This window comes from Chelonoidis abingdonii, chromosome 6, assembly GCF_003597395.2.
Source record: "Chelonoidis abingdonii isolate Lonesome George chromosome 6, CheloAbing_2.0, whole genome shotgun sequence".
Taxonomy (NCBI): Eukaryota; Metazoa; Chordata; order Testudines; family Testudinidae; genus Chelonoidis; species Chelonoidis abingdonii.
The window spans coordinates 50320680-50336951 of record NC_133774.1 but is presented as its reverse complement, the minus strand read 5'-3'; the positions used below and the strand labels follow the sequence as shown (position 1 = coordinate 50336951).

General features: G+C 41.9%; 1 protein-coding gene across 4 annotated transcripts in view; it reads left to right on the top strand.

Moving 5' to 3' along the window:
• ARHGEF28 (Rho guanine nucleotide exchange factor 28) overlaps window positions 1-16272 on the top strand; it is a 230453-nt gene that overhangs the window by 193503 nt on the left and 20678 nt on the right. For 2 of the 4 annotated variants that reach the window (XM_032763554.2, XM_032763558.2), the window contains 4 exons: window positions 1093-1131; window positions 1218-1265; window positions 4378-4866; window positions 6536-6806. In XM_032763554.2, coding sequence (XP_032619445.1) covers window positions 1093-1131; window positions 1218-1265; window positions 4378-4866; window positions 6536-6806 — 847 coding nt within the window. The remainder of the gene's footprint in view (window positions 1-1092; window positions 1132-1217; window positions 1266-4377; window positions 4867-6535; window positions 6807-16272) is intronic. The other 2 variants (XM_032763555.2, XM_032763557.2) reach the window with 2 other exon arrangements.

The following is a 16272-nucleotide window of genomic DNA, read 5'->3' as shown; positions in this document are numbered from 1 at the left end:
GAGAGGGAAGACAGAAGATGAAGAGGGAAAGGAAGGGGGAAAATGTATCAAGTTTAATGTTTCCACTTCCCCCCGACCTTGGCTGCAATCTCAGCAGCAGCTTGTGACCTTTCTTTTTCTGTTCTCACTTTTGGTTATCAAAACTAAATCAGGCCCCTAATTTACTTTTTATAATGGAAAGTAAGACTCAGCAGTGAGTTTTGATCCACAAAGTGTTGTTAACAATGCTGCTGTTGTCACAGAGAAGTGAGAGAGAGTCCAGATATTCCAGGTAACCAAAAACAGTGTAACAGTAATCACATAGCAAGCATACTCAAAGTAGTCTAGAAAGGACTGTGTTTGGCTTCTTCTCTATTTGTTTTTCCCCATCCTTCTCATAGGGGCTGTTTTTCATGATAGAAGGCTTGTGGGTAACTTCTCCACCTTGGCCCAAAGCCTTACTCCCAAATTTTAAAAAGGTTCTTAGAAAAAAAATGAAATGTAGAATTAATGACCCAGCTCTAATAGCAACAAGCCTTGACAGGATGCATATTAGTAGGCTACTGATGTACTTTTCAGGGGGCTGAATGCCACACACCCTTCTGCTTCATGCCTCATGACACACCTAAGGCATTCACCCTAGTTTGCTAATATAAATCCTGTTGTGGTTTCTTGCTGTGTTAATACATAGTTTGTAGTTCTTCAGAAATCTGTTATAACTGACTGTAAGTAACACAAGTCACTCTATTGTACATATTATAATCAGGATACTGTATTTGCAAAATTGTCAAGGAAACAAAGTGTTAATAGAAATACCATTTCTTTGCAGGAGTTTTCCACATGGAGATTAAAATTTTGGATGAAATACTTTTGTTTTTACAGTTGTCCTTGGGATCACTAGTGATTTCCAAGTAATTTCTGGTGTTGGTGAATTATTAGTCTTCATAGATTACTGTTCCTGTCTTTTGTCACATGACACATAAAAACGTTTGACTTAGTATTGCATGAATTAACAATATGAGTATTTGGGCTAGGAAAAAACATTACCTAGAATATCCTATTTCAAAGTTTATAACAGCTATTCACAGCTATATGTATTTATATTTATTGTAGGTTGAATGCATGAATTTGTCACGTTCCACACCGACAGAGGTGAGTATAAAGTTCAAATATGAATGTATTATTTAGTTAAACTTGATAGTTTTCATAGTTTTGAAAATCCTTCTCTTATTTTCCAGATTGTACAAGCAATCCAGAATTTAACCCGCCTCTTGTACAGCATACAGGTGATTACTCTGTTAACTTCATACAGTAATACATCTATTAATGTTTCCCCTTAGAAAAAGTTTCTTTATCTTGCCCTACTTTCAGACACTGTCACCATGTTACATTCTATTGACCTTTTACTGTTGCATATAAATAATAAAGCAATATAATATGTGTTGGTTTATATTGTGCTACAATGATATTCTCCTTCCAAGAACTCAGAAGATTGCTTCTTTGGAAAACTTTTTCCAAGAGAGGCGTGTACAATCCAAAGGGCTGCGGAGAAAATAAGATGGAGGATCTAAACTAATCAGTCAAATTGCACCTTATCTCCTTTCCAGATACCATTCAGAATTTTGGAAAATTTGGATATTTAAATTAAAACATTCTCCAGATTATGTAAATTGCACTGCTAGCTCTTGCATAATAGATTCCTGACTTCTAACAAGATTGTGATCTGGTTAGCCAGTAATTGAACAGTTTTATCTAATGCTTAGCATAACCTACTGGGAGTTGGACTTCTAGGTTCTATTCCAGCTGTATGATCTTGGCTGTATTATTTAACCACATAACTGTAAGCAAGGTACAATTACCCAAACTGGTCAAAAAGTGGAATTTCCATCCCACAGAAAAATCCTATATTTCAACATTAGTTTTCATCTCACATCAAGACAAAATGTTGAAATATCAAAAATTTTCCTGGAAGGAAAAGTGCCAAAAAAAATTTTGATTCAGAAACTTTGAAACACAAAATGTTGACATTTATGATCAAAATGACACATTTTTGAAATGAAATATTTTTTTGTTGAAGAAAAATTGAAAAAGAAAATTAAAAATGACACTTTTTCCCATGTTTTTTTAAATTTTGATAAAGCCATCTTTTCCCATGGGAAATTTTTCAGACCAAAGATTTGGACTGGCACTAATAATTGCTTGGCTACATGGTGTTGTGAGGCTACATCTACTTTACAAATGCAACCGTGGCATAGCTGTCTACTCCACAAGCGTCTACATGGCCGTAGACACTTCCTGCATCAGTGGAAAGCTTTTTCTGATGATGTAGTTAATCTATATCTCCAAGATGCAGTAACTAGGTTGATGGAAGAATTCTTCCATTGACCTAATTGTATCTACATTGGGGGTTTGGTCAACCTGTCCATGGCAATCAGGGCTCAAAATTTATCTCAGTCCTGAGCGACATAGCTAGGTGGATCTAATTTTTAAGCGTAGACCAGGCCTGATACTTTTGAATGAGGGGCCCTGTATACAAGCACAGTTCTGTTGTCATTTATTGTATGGTTTAGGGCATACTGGGCAGGCAGAGCCACTGATCTTTTCCCACTTGCCAGAGTATCTATCTATTTTATCTAATAGCTAAAGAATTTCCTTCTCTCAACATTTCAAAATACAATATTTTGTCAAAATACGAAATTGATAGTTAATTACTTTATCATTTCTACAGCTTCACCGTTGTAGACCCAGACTGGGCCTGGCAGTGGGTGAATGTTCCTGGATGAGGGCACTGTGATCTTGCCACCCCTTAAATTTCTGCACAGGGGCCAGCCATAATCACTCCCTCATGTTAAGAACTGTTATAGTTTACTTCTGTTGTAGTAGCAGCCACAGGGAGGAGCCAGGAGAGAGAAGCATGGCCGTCCCCATCTTCCAAACTAAGCTATGCAGCTGAGCCAACACAGTAAGCAAGAGTCAGGGAAACTGGGAAGTGCATACTGCACCCAACTAAAGACTGTCACTGCACTGGGGTGCATTTCCGCGGCAACCTTAGAGGAATTATAATGGAGTCATTTGGAAGCCTCAGGTGACTCCTGCTGGAATGGATTCCCTCAGCAGCTCCAGCCCCAACACAGGCTGTTGCTTAACTGCTGAAGTACAGCTCTTAGTGAAAGAAGAAGTTACTCTATAACAAAATAAACAGGGCTTTTTTCAGCTATGTACTTATGTGGACCTCATCCATGTAGTAGCTGAGCATCACACAGTCATTAATGTAGTTAGCCTCACAACACCCCTGTGAGATATGAAGTGCTGTAGGTCCCCATTTTACAATGAGAGAACTGAGGCACAGAGAGGATAAGTGACTTGCCCAAGGTCACACGGGAATTCTGTGACAGAGCAGGGACTTGAAGCCAGATCTCCCAATTTATAGGCTAATGCCCTAACCATTGAACCATCCTTTTTCTCTGTGAACTCTTTTGGGACTAGGATTATGTGGCCTCATGGATAGAGCACCTGACTGGGACTCAGGAGGCCTGGGGTCTATTCCTCACTCTGCCAGTGGCCTGCTGGGCCACCTTGGGCAAGTCTGTGACTCTGTGAATCAGTTTCTCTATCTCTAAAATGGGGTTGAAGATACTGACCTCCTTTTATAAGGCTCTTTGAAATCTGCTAATGAAAAGCTTCATTTCAGGTTTATCTCCATAAGTTCTTTCTCTCTATTGTTGTTATTACAATACAGCATCTAGAACAATGAGGCCCTGATCCTAATTTGGGTTTCTGGACATGGCTGTAATATAAAAATTAGATGATAATATTCATCACTAACCAGAAACTCCATGAAAAAAAGTGAAATGATTCAATTTATTACAAAATGTTTCTCAGAACATGCATGAATACAGAATTCTGTACTTTTAGTAGGCAGCAGGTTTAAAACAAACAAAAGGAGGTATTTCTTCACACAATGCACAGTCAGCCGGTGGAACTCTTTGCCAGAAGATATTGTGAAGACCAAGACTATAACAGGGTTCAGAAAGGAACTAGATAAATTAATGGAGGATAGGTCCATCAATGGCTAATAGCCAGGATGGGCGGGGATGGTGTCTCTAGCCTCTGTTTGCCAGAAGCTGGGAATGGGCTATTGGGGATGGATCCCTTGATGATTACCTGCTCTGTTCATTCCATCTGGGGCACCTGCCATTGGCCACTGTCAGAAGACAGGATACTGAGCTAGATGGACCTTTGGTCTGACCCAGCATGGCTGTTCTTATGTTATGATGAATAAACTCGAAAGAAGCACTTGAGTGTTGATGCTTAAGAAAAATAGTAATATTTTTACATAATGTTTATTAAAAATAATTCAAAACCAGGTGGAAATTAATATTTGGTTTTGGTTACTAGGCAGCCTTAACCATTCAGGACAGTCATGTGGAGATCCATAAGATACTACTGCAAGAGCATGAAAGGACCAATCGGGGTCACAGTTCTTGTGGAAACTTACTGCTAGACCAGGAAAAATACCGAAATTTGGAAAAACAAAGGGAAGAACTGGCAAATATACACAAACTTCAGCAACAGTTTCAACAGGAGCAGCAGCGCTGGTCCCGTGAGTGTGACCAGCAGCAACGGGAGCAGGGGATAAGAGAGAATCAGCTGCAGGAGAGGGAGAGAGATTGCCTGTGTCAGGAAGAGCTTCTTCACCGGAACCAAGGAGAACTGGAGCTTCAGCTGCAAGAGTTCCAGCAGAACCTAGAAAGGCTTAGAGAGGGCCAGAGGATGGTGGAAAAGGAAAGAGACAACGTGAAGATGCAACAAAAGATATTGTGGCACTGGAAACACAGCCGCCAGAGCAGTCTGCCTGCAGCATTTCCATCTTCAGGGAGCAGTGAGGTACATGATTTCCCTTCAATAATTTTACCCTAAGCCACTCTATACCATTATGGTGACCTACACTTAAGATGCTGAAATTGCAGAAAGTGTTTTCTGAGACAAGTCTGATACTTCATTTGGCAACTTGTTGAGTTGGTGTGTATGGAACCTAGCTTTAGGAGCATCCAAGGGTTTCCCATAGGCTGGGAGCACTGCAGAATGACACTCGGCCCATGGGTATTAACGTGGGGAATAGAAAGAATCATCATGTCCACATTTTACTCTGCCACTTCTGCTTTCCCATTAAATAGTTGGGGAAATGTTTAGTTTTCTGGAACAAGACAACCCCTTTGTTTCTCAGAGGAAGGCTATATCCATGTGTGGGGTGCAGACTGTCTAGAAACTTCTAAGGGACAGATCCTCAACAGTTGCTCCAGTCCCTTTGCAACAGTGCTGGCTCAAGTGAGCAACTGGGGCTTTCCCTGTTGGGTATAAAATCTCCTCTGTGTCACCCTCTCTCACAAAGAGCATCTTAGGTGTGGGCAGGAGCAGTTGTGCTTCAGGCCAGTGAACCCTGATGGTATAATAGCCTGGTGGGGGCCATTGTCAGTTGATACAATTTGCAGAATCCCTGAGACTGTTCTGAGCTATGAAGGGAATCAAATTGCCTTTCCCCCTCCCACCCAACAATCCTGGGAGTTGGGGGCCAGAGAGCGAAAAGTTGGCAGAAAACCACGTATGTCCCTGACCAGCCACAGCTGAGGCTCAGCACTGGCTAGCGCTCAAAGTGAGAGGCAAGTGGGTGCCTCCTCCCACTCACCTCTCTATTTGATCTAACCCTGGTGAAAGCAGTGTGAATGTGACTGAATCTGTATACTTACCAGTCTGAGCGCTGGTGCAGCTGAAGATTTTTTCAGTTTCCAATGCACTTTGGCTCACTGGGCAGGACTTACTAAAAGGGATGACAAAAAAGAGTCTGCCCATCAGCTGTTATGGAGAGGATGAGGGTGTCTATTTGAATGTTCTAATTGGTGAGAGAAATGCTAACAGACTGTGGTGGACAGAGAAGAACACCAGAGTGATCTAGGCAGCCTCCAGTATCAAGTTCCTGCTTCCCATTCCTTTAACTAAAATCTATAAGTTCCTCATTGCTATGGCTCAGATTCAGTCTTTGTCCCCGAAGGCTGTCTCAGTGGTGGCCTCATGTATTAACAAACTCTCTCTGCCTGTTGAAAGAATGACACTTAAGATCTGCTTGAAAAGAAAAGACTGATGACTTTTTAAAAGCCTCTATGAATTTGCAACTGGAGTGGTTGTCTTGCCATTTCTGCTCATTCTTTCTAAATGTCATGGTCCAATGTTGAGCAGACGGACAGAGTTTAACCCCTTCAAAGTGAGCAGCAAAAGCTCAGCTCCTCCCTGGATCTGGCCCTTTGTTATTTCCCGTTTGGCAAACATTGTTTGGTTTTCTTGTGTTATGAACGGAGTTGAGACATTATTTAGCAGACTCTTGCTGATTATTCTTATACAATACAAATGGCTTAATGTGTTCATCCTAGCACTTGATGAATAAAGTGGGCATTTGTTATGAATTTCACCCTTACTGGCAGCTAGTAGAAGAAGGGGACTTACGTTGTTAGGCAAAGATGAAGTAGTTAGCTACATGTTTTCCTTGTTTTCTGTCATACAGATAATAGGACATAATCCATCGGAGAGCTTATGTGCTGAAAATTCATTCTTCATAAATGAAGCTTTAGTACAGATGTCGCTAAACAGTCTCAACCGATCAAATCCATCTCTAGTGTACCAGGATGGTGTATATGGGATAAACATCACCGGTTCAGATATAACCAGGACTAGTGAAAATCAACCAGCAGTCACCAATGAACTCTGGAAATCTACTGCTCCCTGCCATCAGGTATCCTCCTCCTGCAAAAGCAACAAGGATGCTTGTAATAATGGTAATTAATGCCTTAAATCTGTATCTAATAGACAAAAAGGAATCCATCACCTCTCAAAGGGATTATTCTTATGAATGAAGGAAATTCTGTAGTAAAAATGAACACTAATAAGATTGCAGTGGTGAGTTAGTGCGTGCGTGCCAGTGGACGCGTGACTGATACTTGATCACAGTTTGATTGTGATGATGTGTGAGAAGAGTTGCTAATACAGTAGATTTTGCTGAGACAACTCTGTTACGCTGACTGACAGGAGAGGAGAAAAGGAAGTCGGAGGAATGAAACAAAAATAGATGAATAACTCAGTCTTTGCGACAGCTATCCTGTGTTTTGCATTTGCATCCTGTGTGTCACCAAATCAAGGCCTTTTTTCAACATGCTAAGGTTTACCTGCATTTCATGTTACTGTATAAAATATCAAGGCTGCAGACAAGTGGCTACTGCAAGAACCTTCCTGTTCAATACTTGAAATTTCTGAGTCATAACAGCTTTTAATTTATAACTTCTGATGATTAGTGCTTAGAGTAATCCTTGAACACACCCTTTGCTTCAGGACCTCATTGAGGATCCACTGAAAATGGCATTGAAAGACTCACCTTAATTGTGGAAAGAAGATCACATAACTTCTAGGGAATAAAGGAATCTTGAACAATAAGGAGTATGAGTTTGTGAAGAATAGCTGTTACTGAATAGTCCCCTTCCCGCTCCCAAATTGCAAAATTACTGGATGCAGGGAAAGTTGTAGATAAAATGTTTGGATTCTGTTACTGCAGTTGATACTATTTCATGAAATCTCACACTCAATATAGGTGAGCTTTAGCAAGAAGCATTGTCCTATGGATTGAAAACTTGCTGAAGGATTTAAATAAAAGTTAATGATAAACTCCAAAGTATCAAGACTTCAAGGAAGCAGCTAGCTGGGGTACCTTCAGGTTCTGTGTCAGCTTTGGTCTTATTTGGTATCTTCATTGATTCATTACAGTTCGTAAGGCACTCTGATGAAACCTGGTAGAAAAGCCAATAAGTAAATAAATAAAATCTAGTAGATGTAGGGCACGAGCTGGCACTGGCAGGGAAATAGATTAAATGACCTAGTAGGGTTTTTTCCTCTGTCATTAACTTCTGTGATTCCAAGTGACACATGGCAATTTAGCAATACCAGGTGAGGTCTGAACACATTACCTCCTGCCAGCTCAAAGAATAAAAATATCCTGAGAATTAGATCTGAGCCTACTTCATGGCAGTGCAGAAAGATCACTCTTCTACAACCAACTATGTAGGTGTTATGTTCAAAACAGGGCAAAAAAACAGTGGAGAGCAGAGCTGGGCTGATCAAAAATTGAAAAGATACATACGCACAGGGTTATTTTCAGTAATCTTGGGCCAAATCTTAAAGTTGTTATTCAGACAAGAACTTCATTGACTAAGGAGTTGGCTCCTTAATTTCCTTTTTCATACATGAAAATAGAATCAGCTCAAGTCTTACCTGAGCAAACGTTATCTTTAACACACTTACTTCCCATATAGCAATAACGATCAGTCACCCTATAATAAAAAAAAAATGGGCCAGGCTAGTCTGATCATTGTAACTGTATTACACTGTGTGACAAAGCAAATCAGATTAATTATTAATACATAGGGCCCTACCAAATTCACGGCCATGAAAAACATGTCATGGATCGTGAAATCTGGTGTGCTTTTACCCTATACTGTACAGATCTCACAGGGGAGACCAGTGTTTCTCAAATTGGGGGTTCTGACCCAAAAGGGAGTTGCAGTGGGGTTGCAAGGTTATTTTAGAGGGGATCACAGTATTGCCACTTTTACTTCTGTGCTGCCTGCAGAGCTGAGCAGCCAGAGATCGGTGGCTGTTAGCTTGGCGCCCAACTCTGAAGGCAGCACCCTACCAGCAGCAGTGCAGAAGTGAGGGTGGCAATACCGTACCATGCCGCCCTTTCTTTTGTGCCGCTGCCTTTAGAGCTGGGTGGCCAGAAAATAGCGGCTCCTGACTGAGGGCCCGGCTCTGTAGGCAGCAGCGCAGTAGTAAAGGTGGCAATACTATACCACACCATCTTCAGTTCTGCACTGCTGCTGGCAGTGGCTCTGCCTTCAGAGCTGGGCTCCCAGCCAGCAGCTGCCACTTTCCAGCTGCCCAGCTCCAAAGGCAGTGCCACTGCCAGCAGCAGCGCAGAAGTAAGGGTAGCAGTACCACAACGCCCTCTACAATAGCCTTGCAACCCTTCCCCTCTGCACCATACACACAAACACTCTCTCTCCCTTTTGGGTCAGGACCCTTACAATTACAGTACTGTGATATTTTAGGGTTAAATAGCTGAAATCATGAAATTTACGATCTTTAAAATCCTATGACCAAAATGCACCGTGAATTTGGTAGGGCCCTATTAATATAGGGTAACGTTTTGAAAAATGCCTAAGTGACTTAGACCTGGTCAAGGTTGTTCTAGTTTAACTAAAGCTGTGATTTTTATTCTGATATAGTTAAACTAATGCAATTAAGTGTGTCAACACTTATGCAGGATTAAATGCATGGAAATTGGTTTAGCTTGCGTTGATAAATGTGTAGGTGCAAGCTGAACCAATGTAATCAGTATTAAACCTACAGAAGGGATTACATGCCAAAAATTGCGCTGGTTTAATTAAATGGATGTTACATTAAACTGGTGCAACATCTGTGTGTAGACAAGCCCTGGGGCTCCTAAGACACATAGGCACTTTTTAAAATGTTACCCATAGTGTACAGCTAGAGCGGATGGTGTGTTGAACTCCGCAAGTGGATATGGTATGATATTCCATTATAATATTTGTAAAACAGAGATGAAAGGTATTTTGTATGACAGTCGTATACTGTGGGAGTCTGAATGATTCAGGCCTCGCTCTGTCATCCATCATGTGCTGCTGTACACAGAGTACAGAATGAGAAGAACTTTAAACTTCTCTGCTGAAAGACAGATGGCATTCTAAAGCAAAATCAAATGGCTCAGCACATGGAAATGAAGTAAATCTCCCAACATAAAATACGCTGAGTTGTGTGGCGATTTCATATCAGGAAACTGATTCTTTTTTTCATGCATTTTGCTAAACTTTCAGAGTTCAGGGAGCTCTCTAATCATACGCACACATTTCCTGATACGTCTTCAGGATAAAGTCAGCTCTGCTCCATAGTGTTCCAAAATTCTGACTGTGACAGGTATGGCAATATCTTGCAATATCTTGGACAGACCTCACTGAATTAAGTTAGATCTTACTGTGTTAAATTTATGTATCACTGTGGGCCAGGTATTCTATGTCATTCCCTGGGGTGTGGGACCCCAGCTCTCCAAGAACTAAGAACAACGGGGTACAATTAGGCAAATTCAGTCAGATTGTAAAAACCTCCTGAGAGGCACCACCACCTGGAGAGACTTGCATATACTGGTTCAAACTGGATTCTCTGGAGACCAGCAGACAAAGAATGGACTTTTGGATAAATAAACTGAGTTTAACTGATTTGGGGCCTTGGTTCTGATCCAGGAAATGGGCAGGATGTATAGTCCAAAGGGAGGACCCCAGTCTTCTAGCTGGAAGGACTGACACCAGCCAGAGTCTTTGTGGAGTTTGAGGAGAGGGGGTGATTTCTGGTAAGCTTATTAGCATGCATGTAGGTTTTAAAATTGTTTTAATATGCTTTTCCTGTAATGCTTTCACCTTAAGAATAAATGTGCATGCTTAGAAAGAGCCAGGTCATAACACCTATGGGTAACTACTGTGTTTAGACCTCTGAAAAGAAGGCACAGTAGGCCTGCTTAAACAGTCTGGCTTGCTAGGGAACTCATAGTGTAGGTAGGAAACTGCAGCCTGGGAAAAATCTGGTCAGGATAGAGAAAGAGACAGGCCTCTGCCCAAAAGAGGTGATGGCTGGGAAGTCAGAAGCCTGAGAGTGGGTGCCCTTGGTTAACCTTGGATGAGGAATACAATTGCTATTGCTCTTAACTTTGACATCACCCATTCAAAAAAGTAGGAAGGACCATAAGAGTGTTGAAAACAAGAGCTAGTCAAAACTTTTTGAATTTTCAAAATTTTGACAAAATTGTGAAAAGTGTTTTGTATTTTTCAACCATTTCTATTGAAAGCTATTGTGAATTCTTATAATTCTCTGAGGAAAAAATACACACAAGTTATAATTATAAGTGGAAATAGAATTAAAAAACAACTGTTGAATATATTTTGCTTCTAGTTTACTGGAAATGGCAATGCACAAAAAATTGTATTGCATGTACAGTTCCAATTTTAACAACTGACTGCATTTAGGCAATTGCTTTTACTGCATTATTAGGTGTTTTGTAATAAGTATGTAAGAATACATGAAAACTAAGTTATGAAATAATTTTCAGAAATGAGATATTTAATTACTATAAATATTAACCAAAAAATTAATGGTGCTATCTTCTATAGTGTATTACCTGCCACACAATTTAACTTTATAAATATACCCACATGAAAATAGCTACATTCCTTTACTTAATAATACTGAATTAATATTTTGAAAAGTAAGACGTAAGGTTTCTTCACATAGCTGACATGATTACAAAGTGTGCGTGTGTGTGCGCGCGCATGTGCGCATGCTTACCAAAGACCTAGGGCAAGTTCCCTTAAGCTGTAACTGGCATTATCTCCCATATAGTCATTTAGTAGAAGGAAGAAAATGATTGAAAGAAAAATGTAATAGTTGTTGTCTTCTTTCATGCAGATAATTTAACTACTTCAGCTAATTGGAAGGAGGAAGGAAATATAGTTCTGTGTCAGGATAGCTTGAGAATTGAATAAATTATGTCCCGGCATTCAATTGACATGTCTGGGTACATATCCACAATGATGCCTAAGGATTTACCCATGCACTGTACTGAACCTTTACCTCTTAGATTTGATTAATGTGTACGCTTTTAAAGTCTTATATGAACGCTTCAATATAAGGTGCTGTAGTGCATTTTTCTATCCAGATGTAATCTGTACAGTAATAGTGTTGAAGTCTGAACAACAGATAGATCTTGGGGGAAATTGATGTTTGATGTTTTATTTTTATTTTTTTGCAATCTCAGCACAAGCTATGTCCATATATGGTGTACTGAAAAGTATAACATAAATATTTCTTGGGTTATGTACCAGAAATTATTGACATCATTCCAAACAAGCAAAATATTAAAAAATTCATAACACCATTTTACTTATATATGTTTTTCACTATTATTCATTCTGACACATTTTGAGAGCATAAAACACATTTTTGGGGAAGGATGAAAACTTCACATCTTCAGTTGTTTTCTTTAGTGATCAGAGACAATTTTGAATGGATGCACCAATTATTCATCTCATCTCATCTAGTTTATATTATACATGGGTGGCAGGTATAATAGGCTATGGGAAGCTTAGCCTCCCCTGGCGCAGCTGCTGCTCCCGGATACTGGTTGTGAGTTTGATGGAAGTTTTTGCTTATTATTATTCCCCATGCAGGTTCTGGGGCAGCCAAGGAGGTAGTATCTGCTATTCAGCTTCCTGGGTTCATCAGTAACCTCTCTGGACTCGTGGGAGATTATTGGTGAACGCTGGGAAGCTGAATAACACATACTGCCTCTCCAGCCGCCCTGGAACCTGCATGGCACATATCAAAAGCTCAGGTTCTTCTTCCAGAAGAGAAGAAATGAGAGCTTTTTTCTGCGAGGTGGCTTGGGGTCTGGGAAGGTATGGCACAGCTTGGGAGGCTCTGTCTGGCCCAGGGCTCCTTTGGCCATTGGGGGACAGGGGAGGTGCTCAGGGCTCCAGTTGGCCCAGGGCTCCTCCAGCTGAAGGGGGTACTCTGGGTAGCGGGGGAGGAGGCTTGTGGCTCCGGTGATGGGAGGGCAGGAGGTTTTAGGGCTCCAGCTGTGGGGGGTCGGTGCAGGCAGAAAGGGGGGAGCTGGGAGCTAGCCTCCTTGAAGGGGGGCTCCACCCATGCTTATATATTCACAATGCTCCCCTCTCAGTGGCATCTTGATAATTTTCAAATTATTGCCCAATTTAGGTATCATTTCAAAGTCAGAAGCCTAGCCATGGTGGTGGGAACCCTTGGCTTTATTGCAACAAACATATTTTCAGGGACTGAGTAGTGTGCCATGACCTGAGTGCCTCCTAGGTAAAATTCATTCCTGTGCAGAGTGCCAGCTCAAGACCTGTGCACCTCTTAAATCCCACTTGTACTCCCCCTAGTAGTGCTAAAGTGGGGTTTAAATCAATGTGCCCCTCTGAATAGGGGTACATTTTACCCCTATAATGTGCTGAGTGCCCTTAACTCCTCTTGTACTCAAGCTAAGGGCATTCAGCCCCTTCCAGCATTATCCCTTTAGTGAGTTAACCCAGATAACCTCATAAATACTCAGGTGTTCTAGATCAGAAGAGCAAAGTATGTTGGAGGGAGACTCAGGTGAACCATTAGAAGTCTAGCTAGTGAGTAAAAGCAGCAAAGAATCCTGTGGCACCTTATAGACTAACAGACATTTTTGGAGCATGAGCTTTCGTGGGTGAATACCCACTTCGTCAGATGCAAGACGAAGTGGGTAGCTGGTGAGTATGTAACGAGCCTGGGAGCTTACATTCATAACTTTGCTAGACATTAAACATCATGGACTCACTAGAGACACCAGTTTTATGAATTATGACACCAGTCTGTAACCCACTAATCCTCCTTTGTCCTAAGACTGCAGAGGTGTTAATTGCCCACTTCATCTTGAATGGTCTCTTGCAACATGTGTTAACTCCTTACGCTTAACAATCTGTTCTACCTTGTATTTAGCTAACACACTCTGACTCCCTTTCCCAGATGGGAAGAAGAGCTCAGTGTAGCTCCAAAGCTTCTCTCTCTTTCACCAACAGATGTTGATCCAGTAAAATATATTACCTCACTTCCCTGGTATCTCTTATGCTGGGACCAACATGCCTATAACACTGCAAACTCTATTATTAGACTTTCTATCCCCATCCAAGGAGGAGGTTTTCCTTTTGTTATTTTTCCAGTATATTTGCCTTTACTTAGTGTCTTATACTTTTAGATACTCTTAAATCCTTTAAAAAAGTGGCTCTGTGAGGCAAAGAAACTGATGATTGTTTTGTTGAACCTACTCTTAATGAGCGCAAACCAGTTTCACTTGCTTTAATGTAATATTTAAGATGCAGTATTTAGTAATATGTTGATTTTAATAACCTTAACATAGTGAGATGTATTTGCACAGATTTTGCTGCAGTGCGCTTTCCATCCAGGAAATTAAAAATGTACTGAATGGGCATGATTAGAATTTACACTAGTGTAAATCAGAATTCTGTTAAAGTCACAGGAGCTACACCATGTAAAATAACATAGGTATGATGATCAGGTGAAATTCACTTTGTTACATAGTGTTAAACACATTCTAAAAGTGCCCATACTCTCTCTCTAGGGCTCCAAGTTAGCAAAGCCCTGATTCTGAAAACCATCACTATTCACAACAGCACTCAGGTTCATATTTATCTTTGAGCTCATGTTTAAGTGCTTTATTGAATAGGGACTCATTCATCAGCTGGGACTTTCAAGATGTTGAGTAACTGTTACAAAAATGTCATCACAGCTCCTCTCTTTGTCTTTTAACTGTTTATTTTTAATATTAACATCAAATTTTGTATTGAAACATGAACTTTTTGTATATATCGTACTGTCTCTTACATAACCCATCAGCAATGAACCAGTTCTTCTTCGAGTGCTTGCTCATATCCATTCCAGTTAGGTGCGTGCACGCCGCGTGCACGTTCGTCGGAGAAACTTTTACCCTAGCAACACTCGGTGGGCCGGCAGGTCGCCCCCTGGAGTGGCGCCACTATGGTGCCTGATATATCCCCCTGCCGACTCAACCGCTCCTCAGTTCCTTCTTACCGCCCGTGTCGGTAAAGAGAGATCCAATTCGACTCAGCAGGGTTTTCCTGTCTCATGAGTGGTCGTCTGCCTGATGTGATGCAGTTTGTCACAAGAAGTGGGTTTTTTTTCCCCCCACATATGGACCTGTTCGCTTACCCGCGAGAACGGGAAAGGTCCGAAGATCCTGCTCCTTCTAAGGTCTCTCCCCAGGCCGATCTCGGATGCTGTCCTCATGCCGTGGAAGGCCAACACCTTTAGGCCTTTCGTTGTTCCCCCGCTCATTGGGTCCTGCTCAAACTTCGCAGGAGCGAGCGCGAGTCATCATGAACACTCCAGTGTGTTCCAGGCAGCACAATACGCCACGGTGCTGCGGCCTGTCAATAGCCAACACAATTAATGCTGCCATGCCAACCAGACACTTGTACCTCAGGACCACGGCAGACTTTGCCCGCCTGGACCTGCAGTTCTTCATCTCACGGTGTCTCTAACGGCTATCAGGGTGGCAGATGCCTTCCACCTGGTCAACGTACCTGTCCCAGGTGGAAGCATCTCTCCTACAGGGCGAAACGCTTAAACTTCTACCGCTGGGTCTCAAATCCCCTCTATTTGGACACCCTCCGGACTGCAACAGAGGGCATAGCGGTGTTCGCCGAAGGTAACACTTGGCAAGCCAATCTGCTACCATTCCATCCAGGCTAAGGTGGTCGTTCTGTGTTCTCACACTCTATGGTTTGGGGTTCCTCGAGGCTTGGAGGCATACACCCTTAGGTACGCCCCCGCCCCAACCTGGACCCTCAACCTGGTTTAACCAGACTTATGTCTCCTTCATTTGGACCCGTTAGCGACCTGCTCGCTGCTATAAACCTGTCTTGAAGAAACAGCTTTCCTCTCAGCCATTTACATCGGCCAGACGAGTCTTTGGAGCTCAGGGCTCTAGGTGGTTTCCACTTAATAACATTATGTTTAAGCAAGGGTGCAGTTACGTCCACACCCAGCTTTCCTCCCTAAGGTGGTTTCGGCCTTTCATTTAACCAAACTCACGTGACGGGGACAGCAATGCACGTCCCTGGACATCTGTAGAGCGCCCGCTTTTAATTTGAGCGGACAAAACCAATTTTTGTAACCGCCCAGACTCTCGGTCGAATAAAGCAGTCCGAAGGAAAGGCTACCTGTTTCCTCTCAGTGGATTCATCTGGGTGATGACGTGCACCTAGCAACGTTGTTTATGATTTGCTCACATATGTTCCCCAAGCCACATCACCATGCATTCTAGCGCAGGCTCAGGCTTGCAATCTGCCGCCTGTAACTCGTGTACCTACCCACGAGATCTATTGGCAGACTCCATGGTCCCTCGTCCATACCCTTTGCTTCGCCTTCTATGCTCTGGTTCAACAGTCCAAGAGATACTGCAGCCTTTGGCTACGCAGTTTACCATTCTGCCATTTTCACTTCCGCACCCCGACCGGCCTCATAAGCTTGGGATCACCTAACTTGGAATGGATATGAGCAAGCACTTCGTGCTGAAGAGAAAAGACGTTTACTCACCTTTGTACG